Source organism: Centruroides sculpturatus, unplaced genomic scaffold (assembly GCF_000671375.1).
Source record: "Centruroides sculpturatus isolate CEXI.00-Female unplaced genomic scaffold, Cexi_2.0 scaffold427, whole genome shotgun sequence".
NCBI lineage: Eukaryota > Metazoa > Arthropoda > Arachnida > Scorpiones > Buthidae > Centruroides > Centruroides sculpturatus.
In genome coordinates this window covers 264,635-291,680 of record NW_019384635.1, presented here as the reverse complement: position 1 = coordinate 291,680, position 27,046 = coordinate 264,635, and the positions used below count along the sequence as shown (strand labels likewise).

At 29.1% G+C, this 27,046-nt stretch overlaps 1 protein-coding gene across 1 annotated transcript in view; it reads right to left on the bottom strand.

Moving 5' to 3' along the window:
• Nucleotides 1-19,788, bottom strand: part of LOC111625859 (voltage-dependent calcium channel type A subunit alpha-1-like) — a 243,048-nt gene extending 223,260 nt beyond the window's left edge. Inside the window, exon 1 of the mRNA XM_023369099.1 lies at nt 19,525-19,788. Coding sequence (XP_023224867.1) covers nt 19,525-19,618 — 94 coding nt within the window. The 5' untranslated portion in view covers nt 19,619-19,788. The remainder of the gene's footprint in view (nt 1-19,524) is intronic.
• Nucleotides 19,789-27,046: the final 7,258 nt, after the last annotated feature.

The following is a 27,046-nucleotide window of genomic DNA, read 5'->3' as shown; positions in this document are numbered from 1 at the left end:
TGAACTGTTATTTACGATATTTGTAATCATTTTTGTTTAATCACTTTATTTCGACTTTTTTTGCTAATTATGTTTTCGCTCGAACTTCGTTAAAATCTTAACTGTACCCCGAACAACGACCGAAGTTGTAGGAAGAAATTCGCCTATTTTACCGATCTAGGTATCGCCCTTTTTCAAATTTTAATATCGACTCGAAATAATTTAAAAAGACAAATTACAATAAAACGGTTTATTATCTAACTATCAGAAATTTCCCAACATGCCAAGGAAGAGAGGAAGGAGCAATTAAATAATTAAAATTATAAAGGATTTAAAAATATATATATAAATGGGGAATATCGCGCTTTTGACAATCGCTGCAAGTGTGTGGGCTAAATTTGGAGAATCCGTGCTTCTCGCATGGACAACTGTATGTGGCCAGCTCACGCGTCGGAAAACCTTCCGAATTATTCGTGTACGCACCAGACGAAAAAACAAAAAATATCGTGTATCCACGAGCACTCCAATAAATAAATAGAATTGAAACGACACTTTGAAATGTTTTCCCGATGAAAACGAATAATAATAATATATTTCAATAAAAATGATAAAATGAAAATTTAATTTTATTATAACGAGTTTGCTTGAATTTCATCTCTTCTGAGATCGCAGCAATGCGCGACGGGTAAGCTAGTTAGATATAAAATAAAATAAATGAAATATCAGTAATGATTTTTTAAAATTACAAAAATTACATTATTGTATTTGTTTATTGGTTGTTCAAATTTTTAAAACTATTATGTTCTAATTTACATTCTAATTCATTTGTATATTCGGACCTGAAGAACATCTGTTTTAAGATTGAAAGCATTAGTCATTAATAAAAAACTTTACAACTGGAGATACAAAGGTTTTTGTGGGCATTTTTATTATATAAAGAGCTGGTCAAAATCTCAAAAATTGTACAGGTAGGCCTCCTACAACGCAGTAGATACGTTCCTTGAAAATTCAGTCAACCCCCTATAATTATGGTCCCAATAATTATGATTCCTATAAAACTGCAAAAAAATTGTGACGGTATCCATAAAAAACAGTAAAAAACCCCCTATAATTACGTTAAACGTCATCGGGCAGCCGAACTACTTTCCCGCCGTCCGTAGCGCCACGCTACGGAGAGATTTCTATCGTCTGGACAGTATTATATAAATTATATATAAATTAGGTACTGTACATATAATTATATATTAATTATATATAAATTAGGTACTGTATATATAATTATATATTAACTTATTGTAACTTTGTTATAATTAAATATATAATTTCCGCCGTCTAGCGTGGCGCCACGCTACGGAGATTTTTACGCTAACTATCGTCTGTACAGTATGTAAATTAGGTACCGTAAGTCTAATACAGTACTGTAATTTTATACATTTCTTGTGAAAGAAACATTTCTTATTCAACGGCGATTAAAATTATTTATATTAATGATGTCTCCGAAGTTCAACGAAGTTTTCGCAGAAAAATAAGTTATCAGAAATCGGCCGTGGTTTGGTGTGCTGCTTCGCGACGAAAACAAGCTTTAGCAATGGGGTTGTCGAATGGTGCATACTCGGTAAGTAATCCTACAATTTTTTGTTTATAGTGTAGTTTATACGGATTATTTCCAAAAAATATATACGTATTTTGGAAATGTTGAGTCGGATTAGTCTAGAATCGATTAATTTTATGGAAGAAAACCTTTCAATCAGCTGTAGTCCGTAAACTTTACACGTGTCGGGCTGTGATTGGAACGACTCGTAAGAAATCGGATTCCTAAAAAATGGAATGTATCTATGATCTTATAGGGGGGTCGACTGTACTGCATTGTGGGAAATCACGTTATAGAAGACACCAACTTAATACAAAAACTGGGATTCAGTTCTAAAATGAAAAAAAAACTTGGCATTTGAATGGCGTTTTTTGAATTTTTCAAACCAGCCATTGCTAGCCACGAATTTAACACTGGTTTCATCAGCTGACGACTCTCCCATTTGTTTTAACTAATCAAATATTTTTAAGGTTTTGTGTTTAAGTGCAATTTTATTTAAAGGCAATTGTTTCTTGTTCATATCTTCTACCCATAATATTAGTGCTCGTTCCATTTTTTCCAGCTGCATGGGATATTTTTTCTGAATTATATGTTTTAAAGATCGGAGATTCTAAAAATGACTTCCGTAACATCCCATCACGTATAGGTTTTTTGCAAAATAAAAACAAATTTTTGATAAAAACTTTTTTATTTATTACAATGAACTAAATATATTATATTTCCTTACAACTATTCAAAAAATTGTTTCTGATATTTATACACAATTTTAGGTCTACTCTTTTTTCTTATGACACCTTTTCTTCTCTTTGATGCTTCTCCAAATTCGTTTCTGATTTCCTTCTCTGGTTTCTCGATTGAACATCCAACAGTAGTCAGCTAACATATTGACATCCCATTTTCCTTGCTAACGTCTCTCGATATCACGGAAATCCTGGTGAAATCTTTCATCCTGTTCTTCACCACAGGATCCCAAGTTTTTGGGAAAATAGTCAATATGGGAGTGTAAGAAATGAACTTTTCAGCTCATCTTGCATCCTTGAGCTTCATACGCTGCCAGCATGCATTATACAATGGTTTTGTAGTCAGGGTCCTTAGTATTCCCCAAAAACTTATGCACTACATTCTTGAAAGAGTCCCATGCTTCTTTTTCCTTTTCTCCCATTGTTTCCAAAAAGAGGAGATCAGATAAAGGGGATGTTGACTTGACTTTTCACTGTGTATTCACCACAAATTTAACAGAAGCTGTCAGGAGAAATTACACAACCTCTGCGAGCCATATTCCCGAAATAAAAATACAAGCATAGTAGTGTTCAAATGCTGATATAAACTGAGTGTGGCATTAGATGGCTAGCGAGATACTAAACTTATTTAACTTGCTGAAACATGATCTAATCCAACAGCAGGTTGTTTATACTTATTCCTAGTATCCCAGATAACATGTCGAAACTTGCTCAACCTCACCAGTAATATTATTCACTATCAACTTTTAACCTGTTTCTACACAATCATGCGACCTTCCTCCTAAAGCTAAAACTACTTAACCCACCTCCCCCTACCACTACTCTCTTCAACCATTAACATTTTTTTTATTTATTGCCAAGTCCAGCTATAATTGATAGAATTAATGTGAGAAGTCTTTGTTTAAAGGCCATTTTTTAAATAAAAAAAAATTTAAGTTAACTAGGAATTTTACACTAAATACAAACCGAAACTTGAGTGTAACAAAAAAAATTGACAAGATAGAATTTTTTTCGTTTTTACCAAGTTGAAATCTATAAGAAAATCTGTAAAAATCCTATGCAGTTTTTTACTTGCATACCTATGTTATAGGTGCTCTGGGACGAGCTACATTTTTTGCAAGAATAGGTGATCCAGATGCAACCAATTCCTATTCTTTTCTCCCGATTGCTTAATCAACCGAATAGTCGACTCATTTAAATTAAAATGCCTACTAATATCAGCTATCCACTCTTGATTTTTAATTTTATCCAAAATTTCTATCTTTGTTTGAAGAGTTATAAATTTCCTTTTTAACAATGGTCCTTTCTTTTCATTTGGCATTGTTATGGCTAAAATTTTTTCAATCAGTTTTGTGGACAGTAAAAATCGCAAAAAATAACTTCCCTTCACTATGTTGTTAAAAATATACACCCAATAGAAGTTTATACTGTATCTTGGACTATTTTTTGTGGTCCCCACTTATTAAAAGAGTATAAATGATCGAAAATTTAGTGATATATTTGAGTGTTTACGATAACTGATGCACATCTGTCCTAGAAACCAGTCTTCCCCTGAAACTTTCAAAGGAATAACAGGCCAACATGGACAAACAGCTGTTTTCAAGGACATTTAGCTCTGTATGCCGAACTGCAGCTCGTATCATGTGATCCATTGCAATTTCTCTGTTATGTGAAAGATAATTCGTTTCTAAATACCGTAAACCGTATTGTAAGAAAATTTCCACATTTTTCCAACCGCATTGGAGCGAAAACACATTGTAAAGGTACCGCGTTGTAGGAGGCTTACCTGTATAGATATATCTTAAACTACAGAAAAAAGCTTTATTCGTGGGAAAATAATTGAATACTAATTTTTACAAGAAATCTCTCTCTTATGGAATGGTATTCTGTCTTACATTAATAATGAAGAAATAATTTTTTATTATAGAAGACAAATGACTACACAATTAAAAAAAAACATTTACTAGAAATATAACAAATAATTTCTATAAAATAAGAAGTTATCATTTAATAGATATTGTTTCCTCTCTACAAAAAGACTGCATTTTGAAAATATTCTTGAAATAGAAAATATATTGAAAGTATCAACAATGTTCTGAGATAAACTTGAATTTATCATACTTTATCAAATTTATAACCCTTTGGTGAATGCACCCGCAACAAATTGCCGCAAAATAAAGATAGTCTTTTGTTTGACGTTGTACTTAATTATTGCAGAAGTTCGTCATAGTACTCTCTCTTCATAATACAAGATACAACATGTTTATGAAATTGGGTCAGTTATACTAACCGTTTAGTTGTTACTGGTCTTTGAATGAAGTCGTACCTCATTTGCATTGTAACTGCCACTATGCACCCTGCCATGTAACTAAAATATTGGTATACTTTTATATGTGTTTAATTTTTTTAATAAAGTAAGTCAATATTTGCAAGTTTATTAAATAAATATATTAAATGAACACTGTCGTAAGTTTCTATAAATTTTTAAATTTATATTAGTCTGTATTTTTGAAAAATATAAGGGAAACAAAGAGCCATCCAAAGTAGTGGCAAAAACCTAGAATTTGTTTTATTTATGGCATACACAAAAACAATAGGAAAAAATCAATTTGTCCAAAAATTAATGTCAGGAATGGGTAGAAATGTTTGCAAAAAGCATCGGAATATAGTGATTATATGTGCCATGTGTGAAGGTGAACATCACATGAATATAAAGTAACTTTTTTTTTATTATCTAAATATTTTATAACCAATTTGTTCATTAAAATGTTGTACAATTAATTTTCTGATATATCTGATTCATATTTTCAAAACAATAATTAATTATTGACTTAAATCAAGTAATATTACCTATGCGGTGTAATTGCCGCAATGCGCCCTCTTGTGAGCTTCTGAAAAGCACATTCACCAAAGGGTTAAAATTAGGCCTATATTCACTCTACTCAACAAACATTTAAAAATTTACTCTTGTTGAGAAACATTATAATATAGATAAAGCAATAATTCTGTATTATAATCATGGTGGTTAAAAGCAGTTTATAAAAGATTAGCCTATATCTGTAGCTACAAACTTTGGCAGTTTCTAGGATATGTAATTTAAGTGAAGTCATGTTAAAGAGTTAGTAATCAATCAAATGAGAAAATAGTTCAGAAAAATAAGATTAGATGATAATGTAATCATAGTTTTCATATGTTTTTTAGTTCATCTTCAAATGTATACATCTATACAACTGAAATATGAACTAAAAAAACTCTGAAGTAGTTATTGTTTAGGATAAAAGCTCTAACTCAGTAGTTCTTAATCTTTTTGTTGCTGCCAGTCCTTAAATTTTTAAACTGTAATCTCATATAATGATGAAAAATTAAGTTTTTTATTTAAGAGGGTAGGATTGTCCCACTTTCTCATACATTTTAGCCTAATTTAAGGTACAATTTATACAATTAAAAAAACTTATTCTATGTCTTTCATTAATATAAAATCATTTTAGGTCTAAGGTAGAAATTTACAGCAGGAATAAATAAATAAAGCTCAGTTTATGCCAATTCAATTTATACCCAATTCATTTTTTTGCACCTTTCATCAATCACAATTGGAGGGTGTGATGAATCATGATTCTGTCAGATTTCCTAGAAACAGATGATCTCAACATTACTAATACTAAATGATTAAACTATGGCCTAAAATTTAAATAATTAAATAACATGGAATATATTATAATGAGAAAAAGCAATTTAAATTAATCACAACTAAGAACTGCAAGTGAACCAACAAATATACAGGAATTAATTGAAGAATTGAAGGAAGAACAAGAAGAGAAATCAACACAGAACATATGGGAAGAGCCAGAACAAGAAACTGCAAGTGAACCAACAAATATACAGGAATTAATTGAAGAATTGAAGGAAGAACAAGAAGAGAAATCAACACAGAACATATGGGAAGAGCCAGAACAAGAAACTGCAAGTGAACCAACAAACATGCACTGTTGTCTTGACAACAAGATGCCAAAAGGTTAAGTCTAACTGATCCCACTTCCATCCTTGACAATCATTACTACTCCCCAGTCTCTTTAACATGTAGGCATCTCTCTTAGATATCTTTCTCCCTCTTAATTTCTCTCAGTTTTTCTAGATATTTGTGGTCCATCTTGCACTCTTTTTTTATTGAAATTTTCAAAAATTTACAACCATGTCTCCAAAATGTGTATTATCATCTAGACAAGAGACTAAAAACACAAAATAAATCATTGACAATTAAAGGAAAACTGGAAGTTATTCAGCAATTGAAGGAATATGAAACTCAAACTAAGCAGACATATGCTCTATCATTTTAAAAGCATTAAATTTTCTTTCTTTTTCTTAAACATAAAACAATTTTCAATATGTAAATTTCCAATTAATGAGAAACAAATAATAATTGAAATTTGAATTCAGTTTGAATGTAGAACATGATAGAATGAGCATTCTAAATGGAACACATACAACAAACCTGAAGCAGGATGGTCAAGCAGTTTGAAAATGTTTGTTATTTTTAAGAAATACTAGAATAAAACAAAAGTTACTGGTGTGATTAATATGTAAATTTCATAAAATAAAACGTTTTTCAAGTATTTTATATTGATTACTGAAAATCTTGAAATGGAACTTAACATATTTACATTTTCATTGTATTTTTGCTTTAATTTAGTCCATTTCATATCACATCAGCAATCTCAAGAAGCTAGTCCCAGCATAAACTGAGTCTTACATGGTTTATGCTTTATGCCATGTATGTATTGCATGCATACACAAACACAAGTAGCAAGATTATTTAATTGATACATTTTTATTAAGATCTTATTTTAAAAAAAGATTCAATTCTCATTGAAAAAGGTGAAAAATAAAAGTGTAAAAAGCTAAACAACAGAAAATTTGATCTCACAGAAATTTGTATTCTATTTAGACATTAGAGGAGGTTGAGGCGCACGTTTTAAACGTGTAAACGTGTACGTGTGACGTTCGGCGCCGCTTTCCCGTAAGCCTAAAAGTTTGACAATGGTGTTTGGATAGTCGGTGGAATCACGCTCGACATTCCAAACACCATCGTCAAACTTTTAGGCTTACGGGAAAGCGGCACCGAACGTCACACGTACATGTTTACACGTTTAAAACGTGCGCCTCAACCTCTCTATTTAATTTCTGAATGTCAAAACCTGAAGCAGGCTACTTAATGTAGCCAAAAACATTTGTTTCATTAAGGTGTCTTACAGAAATTTCATATCTCAAGAAAAGTGTCTCACATTCCCAGGAATATGTGCAGCTAAGGATAACAACTGCTCTAATGAAAAGCATAATTTGATTATCTTTAGAGTAAATTTTTAATTTGAAGTTTTAAATATTATTTTATATAAATAAAATAATATTATAATATATTTGGCTAGGATGTTGTATTTTCTTTAGTGATAAGATACTCTAGAGCAGCAATATTGTTTACTGAGCCAAAACCAAAAATACACTGTGGCTGTTCATATTTATTTACAACATATATAATTATACAGTATTTGTATGTATTTTTAATGTGAAACTTGCTTTTCAATTTTTTCACTTAATTTTTTAATATCAACAGGTATTTGTGATGTACAACATAGTTGGTTTTCTAATTTTTTATTGATCAATCTATTACAACTTTTACATTTAACTCTCTTCAATTTTGAGAAAAAAAGATTCACAAAGCTAGGTGATTCACATTGCAGCTGTAATGCTCATCGCCAGTTTTTTTATGTTAGGGAATTTATCGTTATAGACTATTTTATATAAAACTTAACTTTGTCATTGGCCTCAAGCATATATTTCAATTCAGAAGATGACTGCAGATCTATTAAATCTATCTGGAAATTTGTTGGAGCTTGTTCCACAACAATGTCAAATGGACATAAGAAAATATGAAATATATTCTCATAAATTTTTAAATATGAAAATTTCTCTTGAAATTCTCTTAATAAATTAGTAATTTCTTGTATATATTTAGAAAAATGTTTTTTGTCACTATTAAATTTATGTAATTTTGGAAGATGGATTGTAGTTTTTGATTTTAACTGACTTTCATAAAGTTTGAGTTTTGCTATGAATGCTTTTATATTTTGATAACAGTGTGATCAATTTTGTTTTCACCTTGAAGCTGCTTATTAAGTTTGCTTAATTTCATTGTGATATTTGTAAGGAAACATAAATCCAAAAGCCGCTATCCATCATATAATTCAGGAACATTCTGGTCATTTTCATTCATACATTTTAAGCTTTGTTAAAAAAATATTTAATAACTGTTTTAATTTCTGATTGTATGTGATAAGGTGTTTTACATCATATTAATGTATTTAACTATGCATGTGATATTTCATTGTAATAAAAATGTATACAAGATAATTACTGTTTTAAAAGAGCCACACAAAAACATTGAGTGGGCTGCATGCAGCTGCGGGCCATGGCTCAAGAGAAAAAAAAGAAGTTAAACCAAATGTCCCAATTAGAATCATTAAAAGAATGCAGAAAAATAATGTATTTGTTCCTGAGCAAGACGTTTAAAGATGGTTGAAAACATTTGAAATAAATAACTTTGCTGAAATTCTATGGTTTTTACGTTAATTTGTTATACTTTATCCAGTCATAATTTGATTTATGTCTTTATTATATATGGGCTATTTTAAAATAAATTTAATTAAATTCATATGATATTTTGTATTAAAGTAGATTGTGCTGTAATTTCATAAAGAATTTAATTTTAGTAATTAAAATAAAATAATCAATCAAGCGAGGACTCAATTCATAAATCCAAGTTGTGCAAATACAGTATATTACTAGTTATTCTATCCACATTTTTCATTTGAGTTTTGACACCAGAAATACTGGATGGGCATAAACACCTGATGATTTTTAGAAAATCTTAAGCAAATATGTTTCATCACAAACAGATTTTATTCCACAAAAAGATACCAAATGAAATGGAGTTAAAGAAAGTGCCTCAGTTATTTCTTGAAAATAATGTCTATGAGATGGTCACCCTGATTTTCTAAACACTGTTCCATTCTGGTTGAAAGGGAACCTATCACCCAGTGGAGAATTTTCTGTGGAATGTTATGAATCATGCATTTAACTATCTTCCTGTCACTTTCTAACTCATAACAACACAATGTTTCTTGAAGGAACAGGTTGTGTTAAAATGACACCAAAACTTTCTCTTTATATGTATGACAGAATTGGTTTTTATGGACACTTCTAGGATATCAACATGCTCCTGTACAGATCAAGGATCCATGATCATTGAATTCCAAGAAGTGTGAGAAGTGTGCAGCTAAAAATGACTAATGACATTAGAAATGCTACCGGTAATTGAATGATCCAAAACTTATGGTTTATTTATGTTTAATTTGGTTGATTATATACATAAGTAGATGCATTTTGGACTGACTTATGGCCCCTCATCAGTAACTAAAATTATCAAGAGCTAAGTATGAGTACAGAATTAATTAAACATAAAGAGAAAAATGAAAGATGATTGCTTCTGCAGAGCTTTCTTTATCTAGCACATATGTCCTTCATCATTTGTGATCAATGGAACTTGAATGTGCAATTAGCCAAAATTTATGCCATTGCATACAAGCATTCAAGAGTAATAGAAGAAAAAGCAAGTAAAAAGCTGCATTGGCTCTCATGTTCCTCTCACTACTTTCCTCATTGAGTACCATAATTATTCAAATATCAACGTGTCAGGAAGTGTTCATCACTTTCTGCAACACAGACCAAGGACATACTGCTAGTGAAAAATCAATAGAAAACAATTAATTCCTCCAATTAAACATAATAATAAAACTAAATATAATAGTAATATCTTACTTTATGTTTAATTACTTTTTTACTCATACTTAGTTCTTAATAATCTTAGTTACTGATGAGGGGCTGCAAAATGTAAGTTGACTTGAATTGCAACTATTTATATATAATCAACCAAAATAAACATAATTAAACCACAAGTTTTGGATCATTGAACTATTGGTAGCATTCTTATACACCTGCAGATGCAGGATTACAGAATTCAAGAAATTCTAATTGGAATTACTATTATCTTCACACTACCTACTTTTGCTGTCAATAGCATATTATTGATGGAAAGAGTGAAAAATGGAAAAGTAACCATTTGTTATTTTTTCATTTTTCACTCTTTCCATCTTATTGGCAGAAAGTCTTTTAATCAGACCAATATTGGGTTTGGCCAAACCCACAATGAGGGCATCCAAATGAGGGAAAGGGCCAACATACCCAAGACAGACCACTCATGAAAAATTCTTGAAGCTGGAATCCAGTCCTAGATCTTGAGACTGGCAAGATGACATTTCTACTGCTTCAACCTTCTGACCATTAAGCTGTAGTGTTAAACACACAAGCCAAAAATTTAAGTCTTTGATATTTATCACTTCAAACACAAAATAAAATCACTATCATCTACAATTACTGTAAAAATGGCATCATGGAATCAAATCTGACTTAATCAATAATACAGACACTAACAATCAAATATAAAACTTGAATTAAAAATAAACATTAAAAAAATAAATTTAGTTAAAGACATTTTGTACATTAATTTATGGTAAAAAAACTGAATTTTTTGTAAAATAACAAATTTATGGCAATATAGTTAATCTATTTATTTAATCTGTCTGGCTGTTGTAAAACTGAAAAAGAAAAATATATATTTTTCTTTCTCATTAAAATCCTTCATTCATATTTCTTTTCTTGTGTATAAACGTCTCTTTAATCCAAACTTTTGTTTGGTAGATTATCTCACAGCATCACAGTTAGAAGCATCTTTATTTTTAAAAAAATTTGAATTACATTGCAAATGCATTTCAGGTTTGTTTATATTCCAAACCCCTCCTCAGTGCTGTACAAAAAAATATAGGAAATATAAGTAAGGACAATATTATCTAGATATTGTGGAAAGAGAATTTTTATAACAGTCATTTTACATATCATAAGAAAACATAAAAAACCTTTCACACTAACATCCGTGAACATACATAACATTCAAGTTTTTTACATAAACAGGTTTCTCTTCCTATAAAACAGTTATATAAAAACATAACTTTAAAAGACTAAAAAATTTTTATGTAAGTTTTTTAAAAAAACTTACAATTTTATCTCTGTACATCTAAAATGGGTGGATACTAGTTCACTTTAGTGAAATGCTATTATCACTCTTACATTCCGGATACCATGAAAAAGAATATTTATATTATGGACCTAAAGAACATATACACAAGAATATCTGATAATATTAACCGTGAAATTAAATTAAAAGAACTAGAAGCAAAGTTTATCCTTAATGACTACTCCAGAAACAAATTAAATACTTGGCATACACAATACAGCAGAAATAGATATAACACAAAATATAAATAGACAAAAAAAATACAAAGCCTTCCTGTATGTTAGAAAATATTTTTGATAATTGTAATAAAATCCTTAAAAAGGATAACATTGTTTCGGCCCCGTCTTTGACCAATAAAATTTCATATATATTTATAGTACTACTAGAAAAAAAATAATGACAATATAAATAACCTTAAAAAAACAGGTGTTGTGTATAAGATATAATGTAATTGTCACATTCCAAAAGAGTATATAGGTGAAACAAGCCAAACATTGGAATCAAGAGTAAAAGAACATGAAGCAGCTATTACATTGGGATACAACAGTTCCCCATGGTTTACTCATGCAAAGGATAATGGTTGTCAGATTGACAGAGATAATATAAAAATTTTACTCAGAAAAAGATACTTATAAACAGAAGTTCAAAGAACGTATCAAAATACAAAAATATCTTGGAAAAAATTTGGTCAATATCTCAAATGGTATGCAAATAGACCCTCAGTGGTATAATTTGATAGAGGGCACTACAAAACATTATGTTTCTTAATTAAACCACAAAAGGATGCATTGCACGGTTGTTCAAATAGAAATACTTATTATCGGTATGTATTCATATATCATTAATAAAAAAACATTTGTTTGTAAAATAATTTTAGTTTCTAAATTATAGCTGTTATGTCACATTATATTAACATCCATAGTGTTTCACTACAGAGATAAAATTTTAAGTTTTTTTTAAAAAACTTTCATAAAAATTTTTTAGTCTTTTAAAGTTATGTTTTTATATAACTGTTTTAGGAAGAGAAACCTCTTTATATAAAAAACTTGAATGTTATGTATGTTCACGGATGTTAGTGTGAAAGATTTTTTATGTTTTCTTATGATATGTAAAATGACTGTGTCATAAAAATTCTCTTTCCACAATATCTAGATAATATTGTCCTTATATTTCTTATATTTTTTTGTATAGCACTGAGGATGGGTTTGGAATATAAACAAACCTGAAATGCATTTGCAATGTAATCCAATTTTTTTAAAAAATAAAGATGTTTCTAACCATGATACTGTGAGATAATCTACTGAACAAAAGTTTGGATTAAAGAGACATTCATACACAAGATCCAATAGACAGCAACCATAAAACAGAAAAAAAAGCATATTTCTTTTGTATTCATTGCTAAACCAAATGAAGATATTTTGAATTAGAATTTTCTGAAAATTCTGACAAGAAAAGGTAATCAAATGACTAATTGACTGTTAAGTATATCATGTTTAAAATAAGCATTTATATGAAATTAAATCCAATAACTTAAAAAAAATTTTTTTTAACTGCATAGGATCAAGAATTTTTGACTATTACATGTATGCTAGCACAAAGATATTCATGAGTGGATGATATATTGGTTACATTCCATACTATGAGTGCATCCCATAGCTGTTCTGGGTTCAAATCTTAATATTTTTAAAAACTTTTTGATTTTTGACAGAAAGAATGGTTGCATTTTTCCATCACTGAATTATTTATTTTCACTTGTTTTATTAATTTACTTGTTAAATAAACAAATTAGTAGATATGTATTTCTATGCTCACAACTGAATTTAACAATTGTACACAATGATTCTCCATTTTCAAAGAAACTTGAATTTGTCCAAAGACACAACAGTATTTAACAACTTGAAATGAAGTATCTGTGATTAATTCATGTTCAATATAAAAAAACTGCTAAGAGTGGACCTATATCTCATTTCCATTTACAAGTGAGTGTAAGTTTTAACATCACTGCAACATCTCCAATTCCCAGCTAAATACAATGTTTCCAATTCCCTTTAATTTGTGGTTAGTGTTTATTTATGTTATTGGGAACTTTGAAAAAATATAATAAATTATACAGTAAGTCAAATAAAAGGAAAATTAAAACAATGCATCAAGAGAAAAATGCACAAACTCATTGAATCTATAAGCTGAAACTATTGTATAATAAAATTACACGTTCAATTTTGTATCAGCTTAACCTGAGGCAGGCCCCTGAATGTGGCCAAAAATGTTTGTTTATTAAATAGTTACTGCTGGAAAGTATGAGAAAGGTGTGAATTTTTTTAAATACACAAGTAAATTACTAAAAATGCATAAATGAAGGATTTGATAATGGAAAAATGCAACCCACCTCTTCAAAAATAAAAATTAAAAAATTAAAATAAAATTTTTGAAAATTCTTTAAAAAAAAAAAAAATGGAGATTTAAACCCAAAACAGCCATAGAATATGCACTCGTAGTTTGTAATATACTGTAACCACTTTATCATCCATTCTTATAAAGATGTTTGTGCTAGTGTATAAAATTCAATAGTTTAAAATTGGTTCCTTCCTTTTTTCCTCATCAAAAATGCTTAGGATTGAGGATTTTTGATTATAACATATAGGATTAATTTCACATAAATATTTCATGCTTAAAATAAAAATTTTAAAAGTCAAATAGTCATTTGGTTGCTTTCCTTATGAGTTTATTGTGATTTATGATAAATTAACTCATAAATTTCTTTGAATAAGTTAATTTATTCACATTTTTAAAGTATAATTTTAGGTTACTTTTATATTTGATTGATATTATCTGGATTTTTATTCCATCAGATTTGATGCTGTAATATCATTCCTGTGTAAACTGGTGGATGATAAAAATTTATTTTTGTTATTACCTGTATATATGTTCAATTTATCATAACTTTAATATCTGCTACCATTGATGACAGCACTACACTATCTACATGCAAGCAGAAATGACATCATCAAATAATCAATCATTTCTCAATAATGTTGCTAACTAACCACAATAAAATAAAAATATATAAATTTTGTAACAAAGCTACAATGTTGGAATTTGTTTGCATTGTTCTTTTTGAAGGATCTGAAATTTATTTCCCAACGTTCATGAAAAGTTTAACAATATGCATAGTGGTATATGGATATGTACTGGTACCAGTACACTGAAAATTACTACTAGTAATAATTACACCAAAAATGCTATGCAAGGTATGAAAACTATAAGAATGGTTTTAATGTAAAATGTTTTAATTAATTAATAACCTTATGCAAAAAAAATAAAACTACAATAATAATAAACATGCAACTGAAATAATTATCACACACTAAAATATGCTATCTTTATACTCTTTATATAAATGATATTCATGAGGTGCATTGCCTGGTAAAGCTACTTTAGTTAAGATCACTGTTGGAAGTTGCTTTAAGAGATTTATGCTTTTGAAGGAAACAGCTCTATTACTGTTGTCTTGTTGTTTATAAATACTATTTTTATATAAATCTACATTTTTACTTAGAAATGACAAAAAGTTACAGCTGATGTTACAAAAACTCTAATATCAAAAGTAAATTTTCAAGGAGGTTTATTGTGTAGTGACAAGCTGAGTCAAGTTTTCATTAGTGAGAGCACGTTTTCTGGAAAGGGTTGGTTGGCGAGTCAAGACATCGAGGTTGGCGAGTCATCCTGGACAAGTTGAGACAGGTATACAAACCGAGACAGACCCAATAAAAAGCTCAGCTCAGCTCAGAATTGATCAGCCAATGGATCTAAAAATTAGATATAAAACAACGTGACCATTGAAACAGAGAGAAACAAGCCTGGACTAAGATTGTATTGTTAGAAGCATGTAAGAAATATTGCTGTGTATTATATTGTAAATAGTGATCAAATAAATAGACTTGGTCTGAGTTCAAGGAGTCATAAGGTGTTCTTTTTGACAGACCAGAAACCAGATGGCATGATTTGAACTTTACTTAAATGATTACATATTTCTCAACATAAAAAATTTTACAAATATTTTGCTATATTTGCTATATTTTTCTTGAATTTTGGCCTCAATGCTTCTGCAAACTTTGCTGCATTAACTCTATAATGGCTAATTTGGTATAACTAACTTAAAACAGCTATATACAGTCACATGATATTACTTTTATACTGTAAATTAATCTATATACACATATTTAATTAATTTTAAATATAAAACAGCCTAAAAATCAGTTAACTCAGATATACCTTAACAACAGTTGAAATTGGTTTGGAAGAGCTGCACATTATTATTTGTGATTCAGTTACTTCATTAAAACTAACAATCACTAATAACAAAATGAAGCTGTTCTAAACCAGTTTTAATCATTGTTAAAATAATCTTAAAATATACGTATCTTGATTAAATGTCAGTGGACTTTTGGGTGAATATATACAGGTGTCAATAATTAAAAAATACTACTTTAGATCACTCAAGAGACAAAACAGTTAGAAATTTTGTAAGCACATTTATCTCAATTTGGGAAAACTATGAACAGAATTTCAAAAATAATTACAATTTTTGCCATTAGCATCTAAAATTGCCACTATCACAGCAGCATAAAAAAACTGACATGTTTTCCACCACTCTCAGTCACATACTGCAATTGAGTTATCACATTAACAACAATCAAATGCAACATATTAATGACTCACAAAAACCTTTGAATATCCAGTAAAATTATTTAATTGAAATAATAAATGTTTTCGACCTTAATATTCGGTCTTCATCAGGTTTTACAAATGCTGAGATTCTAAGAACAGTTCTGTGCAACAATTTAAAAACATTAGAACGTTGCGCATGTGCATTGCCATGGATGTATATGTGATGCTAACATATGCAGCACAACGTTCTAATGTTTTTAAATTGTTGCCCAGAACTGTTCTTAGAATCTCAGCATTTGTAAAATCTGACGAAGACTGAATATTAAGGTCGAAAACGTTTATTATTTCAATTAAATAATTTTACTGGATATTCAAAGGTTTTTGTGAGTCATTGATATATTTTCCAGTATCTTTACAAGAAGGTATTTAACTTTTTCAAGGTATTTGATGCAACATATCAGAAGTAATGAAACTTATTTTCCTTTCAATTTATCTGTTTAGTTCAGATAAATCTGCAACCCCACAATATAAATCCTGCTTTTAAAATAGCCACATAATCAGAACTTGCAAGGTGTGAGATCAGGTGAATGAGTAGGACATTGCATTGGAAAAGATTGACTGATTTCTCTTTCATCATCAAACATTAGTTTTGCAATGTTAGACAGTGTATTTTCACAATGACTGTAGTGTGAGCAATTGCACCCTCTTCAGTAAGATCGCATTTATGCAAATAAATGTGATGTTACCCAAACACTCTCTCTGCTCTAGTTTAGAGATAACAAAAGTTTAACTGACTGACTGACAAGGAGAGCCTACGGCTTTGGGGTAACGGATTTTGATGATCTTTGGTGTAGAGGTAGTACACCATATGAGTGTACTACCTGTAAAATACTAAAGTGCAATACTCAAATAAAATCGAGAAAACGGACTTAAAGATTTTTGAGCACTTTATATATAAATTATATGTGCTTCCAGTTAAGCGTCCTGTGGCTGAGTGGTAACGATGCTGGTTCGTATGCTTGAGTTTCCGGGTTCGATTCTCGTGTACACTTTTTTTTTTTAAATTCATAAATACTTATAATGTATTTATTTATTTACCCATTCATTTATTTCTTATTATTTATTTATTTTAATTTAATTTCTACTATTCCAAGTCTAATATTTTTATACTTTTGTTGACAATAACAGCGCATTCTTGACACCTATGTGTCAACTTTCCCATCTAATTGTTATCACTAACGGTGACCGATCTAATTCTCACTAGGAGCGTTTTTTCTATCGGAGTTCTTTTTCACTCACTCTTTAACAGTTCGTTTCTAAATTTCGACACGAATAGACGTATTTGTGTAGTAAAACTTATTTTGAAAAATTATTTTATAATCGAAAAATGTCGTCAAGAGAAGCAAGTTCTTCACGTTGTGACGAAAAAACTGTTGATGATACCTTTTAAAAAAGCAGCATTTATTTGTTGTTCTTGGTGTAGACAGAATTTTTGTTTTGAATGTTTTTATCATAAGTATCATTCACGATCATGTACATCTGACAATGATATGTAATTATATAATATTGCTTCAATAAATTATATTCGTTTTTCTTGGTTATATTTGAGTTTTGCACTTTACAAGTTAGTATTTTACATCACTGTATAAAGAGTTATCATCAACAGTTTTTTCGTCACAACGTGAAGAACTTGCTTCTCTTGACGACATTTTTTGATTATAAAATAATTTTTCAAAATAAGTTTTACTACACAAATACGTCTATTCGTGTCGAAATTTAGAAACGAACTGTTAAAGAGTGAGTGAAAAAGAACTCCGATAGAAAAAACGCTCCTAGTGAGAATTAGATCGGTCACCGTTAGTGATAACAATTAGATGGGAAAGTTGACACATAGGTGTCAAGAATGCGCCGTTATTGTCAACAAAAGTATAAAAATATTAGACTTGGAATAGTAGAAATTAAATTAAAATAAATAAATAATAAGAAATAAATGAATGGGTAAATAAATAAATACATTATAAGTATTTATGAATTTAAAAAAAAAAAGTGTACACGAGAATCGAACCCGGAAACTCAAGCATACGAACCAGGATCGTTACCACTCAGCCACAGGACGCTTAACTGGAAGCACGTATAATTTATATATAAAGTGCTCAAAAACTTTAAGTTCGTTTTTCTCGATTTTATTTGAGTATTGCACTTTAGTATTTTACAGGTAGTACACTCATATGGTGTACTACCTCTACACCAAAGATCATCAAAATCCGTTACCCCAAAGCCGTAGGCTCTCCTTGTGAGTTACACGTCACTGATGTTATGTAATGCTGCTGTGACAATGCCATTATAGAGACCTAGTGGTGAATTTTTTGAAACTATTGGAACTATTTTTGAAACTGTCCACACTTTTCCTGTGTCAAACTTGCTTATCAAATTTTATTGATATATCTCTAATGATTTTGTCTCCAGAATGATGTAAAGTGATATACTTTAATTATAAACATCTTGTATTATCAAACAATTTACTGAGATTTATTTAATAAAAAGAACATTACTGAAATAATGTTATATGTTAAAACATGTCTTGATTAATAATTAAAACTGCATTAGTATAATAATGAATTCTGTATATAAAAAATTTAATCTTAAAAAGTATATTAGGTGATGTTCAATTGATGAATTTCTGACAGATTATTTCTTACATTTTATAGTTAAGAGTAAGAATAATTCGGCAAACTTGATACCATATTACATCATAATATTAAATTCCATTCTATCAAATATGAATATTTCCAATTATTCTGAGCAATTCTAAATATTTCATAGATCTAAAACTTAAAGATAATATAAACATGTCATTCCATATAAAATAAAATTGAAAATGAGCTCTCAAAAATTTTAAAAGCAATGCTAACTGAATAATAACTAAAGCTTAATAACATTCTAAAAACCCATAAATATATTAGTAGTAGTATAATATCATTGGAAACATCTTCACTTAATAATGGCATTATATATTTATTTCTTCAAAAATTCTCTCTCTAAATTTAAATACTTGCTTTATTCCTAAACCATCTGACTATCTTGAATTTTAAAATATACTTTTATGACTTTTATAAATTAAAAATACACAGAAAATTTTATTAAAATTATAGTGCATTATCATTAGTGAGTTTTTCATTTAATTCAAAATTATTAAAAATGTTAATAATATATAATACTGAACTTTTTAATAATTATAACAATTATAACATTAATATTAATTTATTATTTCAGAATTTTATCATCTTCATTTTGTTCATTTATATTGCATTTTTATTGAATTTATTAAAATTCATTTTGAGAAGCAGCAATACAGGCAGACTTACTTGGAATTCCGGATACTAATTTCAAAGGTCGTAGAACACGTATGGCACGTAAGGTTCTCAAATCTATTGACATATGGGCGTCCTGAACAAACATTGTTACATACCTGGAAGAATAAAGATGGGCTATGGCTCAACTACTACTACAAGGATTACTACTTTACTACAAGGATCTATTACTAATTGCTAAAGGAAAACAACTAATATCTATCAGACATTTTTGACATTTTTAATTTTATTAATTTTAATTAATGTTTATGTATTAATCATAACAAAGCTTTTATTAGATACAGATTTGAATAAAGAATAAATAAAGAAAATTTCCTTACTTAGAAAATAAATTTAAAAATAAAATTTGCTTTATTGGAGCACAGTTTATAAATTACAATCTTAAGTGTTTTTGGGCTCATAAACTCATTATTCCTTAAAAATAGTCTTTGATTTTAAAAAATGTTTAGGATTATAATTTTTATTATTGTATTCCAGTAGAACTGAACTGATTTTATTTTTAATTTTATTTGAATTTAAATTTTAAAATACACTGCCTTACAGAGAAAACACATCATAATGAAGAAATGCTTGAAATGAGATGAAACTCAACACCACAGATAGAGAGTTCTGTTCAATTTCCGAACAGAACTCTATCTGTGTTCTGAACAATTAATTTAATTTCAAACAATTACACATCTCCTGTGACCCAATATATAGGTTGATTAGAAACTAGTGGGTCTACCATGTTGGGCAATAGTCATTAACACAACATGGCATTAATTCAATGAATACTCAAATACTATCCTGGAATAGTGTTGATTACATGGTATTGACCATAAGCCACAGTTCAACTTCGCTATGATGCTGTGGGAGAACATTCACTTAACATTCTACAAATTCTTGATGGTAGAGAGATATGGGAATCATACTTGGCCAAGGAATTACCTGGACATCTTGCAAAGCATGCCTGCTGATGTTCACTGTGTAAAGTTATGCATTATCCTGCTGGAAAACTGCACTGGGTATGCTCTGAAGATATGAGTTGCTACAGTCTGTTATACAACAACAGACTGTAGCAACTCTTATTGGTCTACAATCAACATGCTCTGATATGTACTAGAAGGTGATTGGTTGTTGATGCTGATAGCACCCCAAACCATGACTTCACATTCACGAGCTGTGTGATGCTTCAAAATGTGGAAGGATCATCCCAATTGCCACATTGCCTCCAGACCTCACTCAGTAATCATCATTGTTGAAACAGAATCTTGATTTGTCATTGAACACTACATTCTGCCAATCATCATATCAGGTAGCTCTGGAGAGATATTACTGCAAGAATTTATGATGATGGTGCAGTTTGAAGAATAGTCTTCACAACAGTTGGCTTAACTGCAAACTTGCCTCACCCAATCTACAAGAAACTGTCTTCATCACTATTGCAGCATGTAAATCTGCCTGTACACTATGCAGAATGAAGCCAGCTGTAAATTGTAGAGCCACTATTGCATGATGCCAAATGCATTTATCTGTGCATTGGGACATTTGTCCCAGTGCTGCAGTCCCACTGTGATGCACATTTCATCCTGAACACATCATCATGAAGTTTTGCTGATCACAGTCTCCAAATTTGACCCATGATTATGGCATCCTGATTATGGCATTGAGTTTCTGTTGCAATACAAAACAAAGACCACATGGTTGTACATAGTCCTATGATGAAATCTTTAGTAAACTCATCTGTTTGATAAAATGGTTCTTGATGGCATCTCAGAGGCATTGTCACTCTAATCCTTATTCAAACAAAAAAAAAATGACACAAAGCAACACAATAATATTTCCAAAGTTAGTTTCACAGATTAGTTTTTCCCTTTTATCACACTCCAAGATTTTGCAATTGGCCTGAAACTGCATCAATCTGCATAATGCTGTGACAAAATCTTCATGGTATGGCATTTTCTCTGTGAGACAGTGTATTTTTATCGTAACATTAATCAATCTAAAATAATAACTTTCAAAATCTGAAATAAATTTTTAAAATATTTTTCAGTCATTTTACATTTCTATAAAGTAAAACATGTATGTGTTTTTTCATATGTGTTTTTACACATATGAAACTACTGTATTTAGTTATACAATTTTTCTATTTATAGAAATATTAATATCAATATACAAAAGGATGAAGCTATTTAGAAACTAAATGATAAACTAGAGAATTTATAACATCTAAACTTAAAATTGACAAATTTTTGAAAGTCATATAACATGATCAAGATATATTTTTTCCAAAATTATTACAAAATCATCAGAAACTCTGATAATTTCACTTCTACATAAGATGTATTCTCTTCATTCTAATGAGACTATCTTCACATTCATCTTCTCTCAAAAGTTAAGGGAGCTTTCCTTAATGAATTGAAGTGAATATACAGCCTGTAAATTGTACACATGTTTGTATACCACTACTTCTAAGTCATCTTGTTTGAATATACTGAGAACTCAATATAATGGCATTCAATACAAGGTTGCAGATTCTTAACTTTACTTAATTCATTAAAGCCTAGCAATACAATAATGTACTGTACCAGTTGACATAAATAGATGTTTCATGATTTGTCATAATATTTTGCAAACTTTTCTGCAAAATTTCTACAGAAATATTATTTTAAGCCTTACTTTACTTTAACTTATGTAATGGCAGCACTCTAATTCTATTTATTTTTGACAGTAAATTAAAGGTTGGAAAAGTGATGATGTTCTTAACATTAATTTTGAACAAAATTTAGATATTTATAAAATCATTACTTTATTATTTAATAATTGCAGTCCAGGACCTAACTAATTCACAACCAATACTTTGAAAAGACAGATAATTTTTAGTTAATTAAACCTTTTTTCATTGAGAAATCCAAGACATATTCTTGATGATACATTTCTGTATCACTAGGCTTCTCCACTACCATGTATATAGTTTCTTGTTTTGTTAGGACAAAATTCAATATTTTCAAACTGAAGTTAACTGCTGTTCATATCTTGGATTATTTTAACCTACTACTAATGATTAAGCCAAATCATGTGCACAATGATTAGGTCAAAATGCATTTGGCCTGTTGGCATCCACTTGTACAATTAGCCAAATCATCAGAAATATATAAAATAAATGTATTACAATTCAAGAAAATCTAGTCTGTTTCTTAAAAATCATTTCTTTAAAAAATATTTTCATTAAAAATAAGTGTTATTTTTGACCTCTATGATAGATATTCATATATTGTCCATATCATGTACTGTTCATGTCTCTCTATATGTCATGTGTATTTGTTATTAAATTATTATAATTATTATTTTTATTTCAGATTGATAGTAACTGAAATACCTTCCTTAATGAAAGGTCATGATCTAAGTTAGGCAAGCTCTATATTGAGCCACCTGATGGGAGCTAATTGTCCAGTATAGATTCTATTGATGAGAATGCTGGCAACAATTTAAAAATATTTTTCCTAGCCACTTGATTGCATCTATAATAATGCATTAAGTTCTAGCTAGATCAAGAAGATCCGGTATACCACAGCTTGAATTCAAGAGACAAATATTTCAAACTTATCTTGTCCTGTTATAGAGCATCACTAAAAAAAGCCTAGATGTTCTCTTGATATTTCAAGATTCATTACAAACAACAGTGTGATCTCTGATTATATTCAGTATAATCAGTTGGATCACTTACAAGGGGAACCTGGAGGTTGTCATCACTGATTTCGACAAAATTTTGTGGATGTGTAGTATTTACTTGTACTTAAACACTACAAAAGCAGCAGGACCCACTATTCAGGTATTCTTGAGAAAATCGTAATTAAAATTTTTATAGAACTGTTAATACTTATGCAAAAGCACCATTCACATGTTTGTGGTGTGGCATGATTAGCTAAGGCATTGCAAGAAGAGCATTAATATGTGGATTCAAATCCCATATGAGATAAGTTTTTTCACATTTATAATTTAATCTTACTCTGGAACCTAGCAGTACATTATGTACCACCCTAAAACTAAAAATTAAAAGCTTAACAATCCTAAAGAGCTGTCAAATTATTGTAAATAGGTGTAATTAACTTGTTAATAAAAAAGTATAAAATTTTTTAAAAATTCCAGCTTTAATAGGTTAATTAATATTATAAATTAATTTTCAAAATAATTTTCAATAAACTAATTTTCCTTTTTACTATGAAGAATTTCTAAATCTAATTACTTTGATACAACAAATATAAATTTTGTAAATTTAAATGTATTGAACATTTATTCTATTCTTTTTTCAGTAGTTCTTTTTGAAGTAATAATTTCTGAGATTATTATTTATGAAAACTTACAAAATTATTTAACTATAATTTTACTTTGATTTTAAGATATTAAAATTAAAATGTAAATATTAAAATGTTTTTTCTTTCTTTATGTTTGCATTTGACTTTCTGCATATTTTGTTTCTATAAAATTATATATTGATATAAATGCCAAATCTTGAAAAAAATGATGTTGATAAAAGAAAAAGATATTTTTATAAAATTATAAACAAAAGTATTTTAGGAAAAAATTTTTTATACAATTTAAAACTGAAATGAAAAAAGAAATTAGCATGTCAAGAGTCATTGGATAAACTGAATATCATAGTAAATTATTTTTTCATTGCTATACATCATTATCATAAAGGAATGAAATAAAAATGTTTTAAGTAAAATAAAGAAACAATAAACAACAAAACATTTCACAGACTCATTCATATTAAATTATTCTGCAAATTGTAAAACCAAAATATCTAAGTAACTCTATTGATCAAAAAGTAACTATATTACTGCATTTCATTCTGCATCAAAATGATAGAGATGNTCTTCAAAAATAAAAATTAAAAAATTAAAATAAAATTTTTGAAAATTCTTTAAAAAAAAAAAAAATGGAGATTTAAACCCAAAACAGCCATAGAATATGCACTCGTAGTTTGTAATATACTGTAACCACTTTATCATCCATTCTTATAAAGATGTTTGTGCTAGTGTATAAAATTCAATAGTTTAAAATTGGTTCCTTCCTTTTTTCCTCATCAAAAATGCTTAGGATTGAGGATTTTTGATTATAACATATAGGATTAATTTCACATAAATATTTCATGCTTAAAATAAAAATTTTAAAAGTCAAATAGTCATTTGGTTGCTTTCCTTATGAGTTTATTGTGATTTATGATAAATTAACTCATAAATTTCTTTGAATAAGTTAATTTATTCACATTTTTAAAGTATAATTTTAGGTTACTTTTATATTTGATTGATATTATCTGGATTTTTATTCCATCAGATTTGATGCTGTAATATCATTCCTGTGTAAACTGGTGGATGATAAAAATTTATTTTTGTTATTACCTGTATATATGTTCAATTTATCATAACTTTAATATCTGCTACCATTGATGACAGCACTACACTATCTACATGCAAGCAGAAATGACATCATCAAATAATCAATCATTTCTCAATAATGTTGCTAACTAACCACAATAAAATAAAAATATATAAATTTTGTAACAAAGCTACAATGTTGGAATTTGTTTGCATTGTTCTTTTTGAAGGATCTGAAATTTATTTCCCAACGTTCATGAAAAGTTTAACAATATGCATAGTGGTATATGGATATGTACTGGTACCAGTACACTGAAAATTACTACTAGTAATAATTACACCAAAAATGCTATGCAAGGTATGAAAACTATAAGAATGGTTTTAATGTAAAATGTTTTAATTAATTAATAACCTTATGCAAAAAAAATAAAACTACAATAATAATAAACATGCAACTGAAATAATTATCACACACTAAAATATGCTATCTTTATACTCTTTATATAAATGATATTCATGAGGTGCATTGCCTGGTAAAGCTACTTTAGTTAAGATCACTGTTGGAAGTTGCTTTAAGAGATTTATGCTTTTGAAGGAAACAGCTCTATTACTGTTGTCTTGTTGTTTATAAATACTATTTTTATATAAATCTACATTTTTACTTAGAAATGACAAAAAGTTACAGCTGATGTTACAAAAACTCTAATATCAAAAGTAAATTTTCAAGGAGGTTTATTGTGTAGTGACAAGCTGAGTCAAGTTTTCATTAGTGAGAGCACGTTTTCTGGAAAGGGTTGGTTGGCGAGTCAAGACATCGAGGTTGGCGAGTCATCCTGGACAAGTTGAGACAGGTATACAAACCGAGACAGACCCAATAAAAAGCTCAGCTCAGCTCAGAATTGATCAGCCAATGGATCTAAAAATTAGATATAAAACAACGTGACCATTGAAACAGAGAGAAACAAGCCTGGACTAAGATTGTATTGTTAGAAGCATGTAAGAAATATTGCTGTGTATTATATTGTAAATAGTGATCAAATAAACAGACTTGGTCTGAGTTCAAGGAGTCATAAGGTGTTCTTTTTGACAGACCAGAAACCAGATGGCATGATTTGAACTTTACTTAAATGATTACATATTTCTCAACATAAAAAATTTTACAAATATTTTGCTATATTTGCTATATTTTTCTTGAATTTTGGCCTCAATGCTTCTGCAAACTTTGCTGCATTAACTCTATAATGGCTAATTTGGTATAACTAACTTAAAACAGCTATATACAGTCACATGATATTACTTTTATACTGTAAATTAATCTATATACACATATTTAATTAATTTTAAATATAAAACAGCCTAAAAATCAGTTAACTCAGATATACCTTAACAACAGTTGAAATTGGTTTGGAAGAGCTGCACATTATTATTTGTGATTCAGTTACTTCATTAAAACTAACAATCACTAATAACAAAATGAAGCTGTTCTAAACCAGTTTTAATCATTGTTAAAATAATCTTAAAATATACGTATCTTGATTAAATGTCAGTGGACTTTTGGGTGAATATGTACAGGTGTCAATAATTAAAAAATACTACTTTAGATCACTCAAGAGACAAAACAGTTAGAAATTTTGTAAGCACATTTATCTCAATTTGGGAAAACTATGAACAGAATTTCAAAAATAATTACAATTTTTGCCATTAGCATCTAAAATTGCCACTATCACAGCAGCATAAAAAAACTGACATGTTTTCCACCACTCTCAGTCACATACTGCAATTGAGTTATCACATTAACAACAATCAAATGCAACATATTAATGACTCACAAAAACCTTTGAATATCCAGTAAAATTATTTAATTGAAATAATAAATGTTTTCGACCTTAATATTCGGTCTTCATCAGGTTTTACAAATGCTGAGATTCTAAGAACAGTTCTGTGCAACAATTTAAAAACATTAGAACGTTGCGCATGTGCATTGCCATGGATGTATATGTGATGCTAACATATGCAGCACAACGTTCTAATGTTTTTAAATTGTTGCCCAGAACTGTTCTTAGAATCTCAGCATTTGTAAAATCTGACGAAGACTGAATATTAAGGTCAAAAACGTTTATTATTTCAATTAAATAATTTTACTGGATATTCAAAGG